Here is a 1,782-nt window from a genome sequence, read left to right on the forward strand (position 1 = left end):
CCAACCGCGTCGCAGCTCTCTGAAATGCGGCGAGCATCCGCGCCGAGGCACTCGGTCTGAGAGGCGGCGAGACCAGCCGCGGCGCAGCCGGCGCCGAGCCTAGCCGCGCGAGAGAGAGCGAATGCACGCAGCGCCCGTCCCGTCAGAGAGAGCGACATGTCGGCTGCTGCCGCTCTCGCCTCGCTGGCGGCGCGGTCTAGTGCAATCGTCCGTCCCGTCCGGGCAAAAAAATAAACTTGGTCAGCGACAGTAGAGTGCTCCAAGAAATTAGGCCAGTGCTCTTTTTTAAGTGAACTCGGTCGGGGGACACAGGACGCGGCAGGCACGCACGGGGCACAAACGCCAGCCAGGCTACAGAGTGAGTCAGGCAGAGACAGGGAGGGAGGGAGGCACGTAGTAAGGACCTCGCACGACACTGGCTGGGCACGGGACGGGAAGACTGTGGCGCGCACTGTGGCACTAACTAACTCAACTAACACAGACAGGTACAGACAGGTAGATAGACAGGTACAGGTGCAGGCAGACAGAGCGAAAGAAAGAACGATGTCGCATCGCTGGTGACGCATCGTCCTTCCATCGACCACGGGCTTTGTTTACATTTTCAGGCGATTTGAAGGATGTCTCGGACAAGGACTCGAACGTCTCGGACAAGGACTCGCAAAGCAACTGTATGGAAACTCATCAGCGGCTGAAAAGGAAGCTCATTGAAAGGAGGCTCGGGTCGGCCGTCGAGCACTTCGCGCCTCGCACGCAAGCAAGGCACGTCTCGAGTCAGGTGCGCCAAACCCCATTTCGCATCGCCCTCCGCGCCCACCGTCCGCCACCCGCTAGCCTCCCCACTGCTCCTGATCGCGCCACCACTGCGCACCACCCACCCCGGCACGCTTCCCGCACCGCGAATGACCGCCAAAGCGCGCATTCATTCGCGCAGGTACTGAACCATGGGAGTGTGCTGCAAATGCTTCAAGCTGTGCAGGATGGCGGGCGAGCCTCTCGAGGAATTGATTGAATTCAACCCCTGCGATCCCTTGGGTCTCTGCGCGGACCTGGACCTGGACATGGACGAGGAGGGCGGCGACGAGGAGGGCGGCGACGAGCAAGGCGGCGACGAGCAAGGCGACGAGGGTGAGGAGGGCGAGGAGGAGGAGGATGAGGAGGAGAAGAAGAAGAAGAAGAAGCAGGACCCGGCCGCCACCGGTGCGGCCGCCAAGGAGGGCAAGAAGAAGAAGAAGAAGGGCGGCTGCTGCAGCTGCTGCTGCTGCTGCTGCTGTGGTGGCGACGACGACGCCAAGAAGGACGGCGACACGGCGGCGCCGACGCCCGCGACGATGAGCCGGATGGCGGGGGTGATGAAGGCGGCGGCGAAGGCGGCGGAGGAGATGTGACGCGACGTTCGGAGCACCGGCGGCAAGCCGGGACTCGGTTCGGCCAGCTACTAGCACGACTATTACACATGCATGCATGCACACACGCGCGGCATTCCGCACAGCCTCTCGGCGTCGCCCGACTTGCCGGCCCGCGAGGCACGGACGAGAGCACGTGTGTGGGGTCGACGGTCGTCTCGGAAGCTGCTCCCCTCATGGGCCAAGTGGCACCAATGCCTACTTTCCCCCCCGCCCCCCCTCTCGGCTTCAAGATTGATGTCAATCAACACAACCCCGGGCGGGCCCAAGACGCATAAGTAAGAGAGCTTCGAAGGGAGAGACAGCAATGCCTTCAACTCCGAAAAAAAAGACGAGGTGGAAAATAAAAAAGAAAAATCCGCGAACTCGATACGGGAGT

General features: G+C 62.1%; 1 protein-coding gene across 1 annotated transcript; it reads left to right on the plus strand.

Moving 5' to 3' along the window:
• Nucleotides 1–977: 977 nt before the first annotated feature.
• EMIHUDRAFT_124110 (hypothetical protein) lies at nt 978–1,385 on the plus strand (the record flags this gene model as incomplete). Its single annotated transcript, XM_005769581.1, has 1 exon — nt 978–1,385. The coding sequence occupies one exon, from the start codon at nt 978–980 to the stop codon at nt 1,383–1,385; it is 408 nt and encodes a 135-aa protein (XP_005769638.1).
• Nucleotides 1,386–1,782: the final 397 nt, after the last annotated feature.

Source organism: Emiliania huxleyi, assembly GCF_000372725.1.
Source record: "Emiliania huxleyi CCMP1516 unplaced genomic scaffold EMIHUscaffold_4152, whole genome shotgun sequence".
In the NCBI taxonomy this organism is placed as follows: Eukaryota; Haptophyta; order Isochrysidales; family Noelaerhabdaceae; genus Emiliania; species Emiliania huxleyi.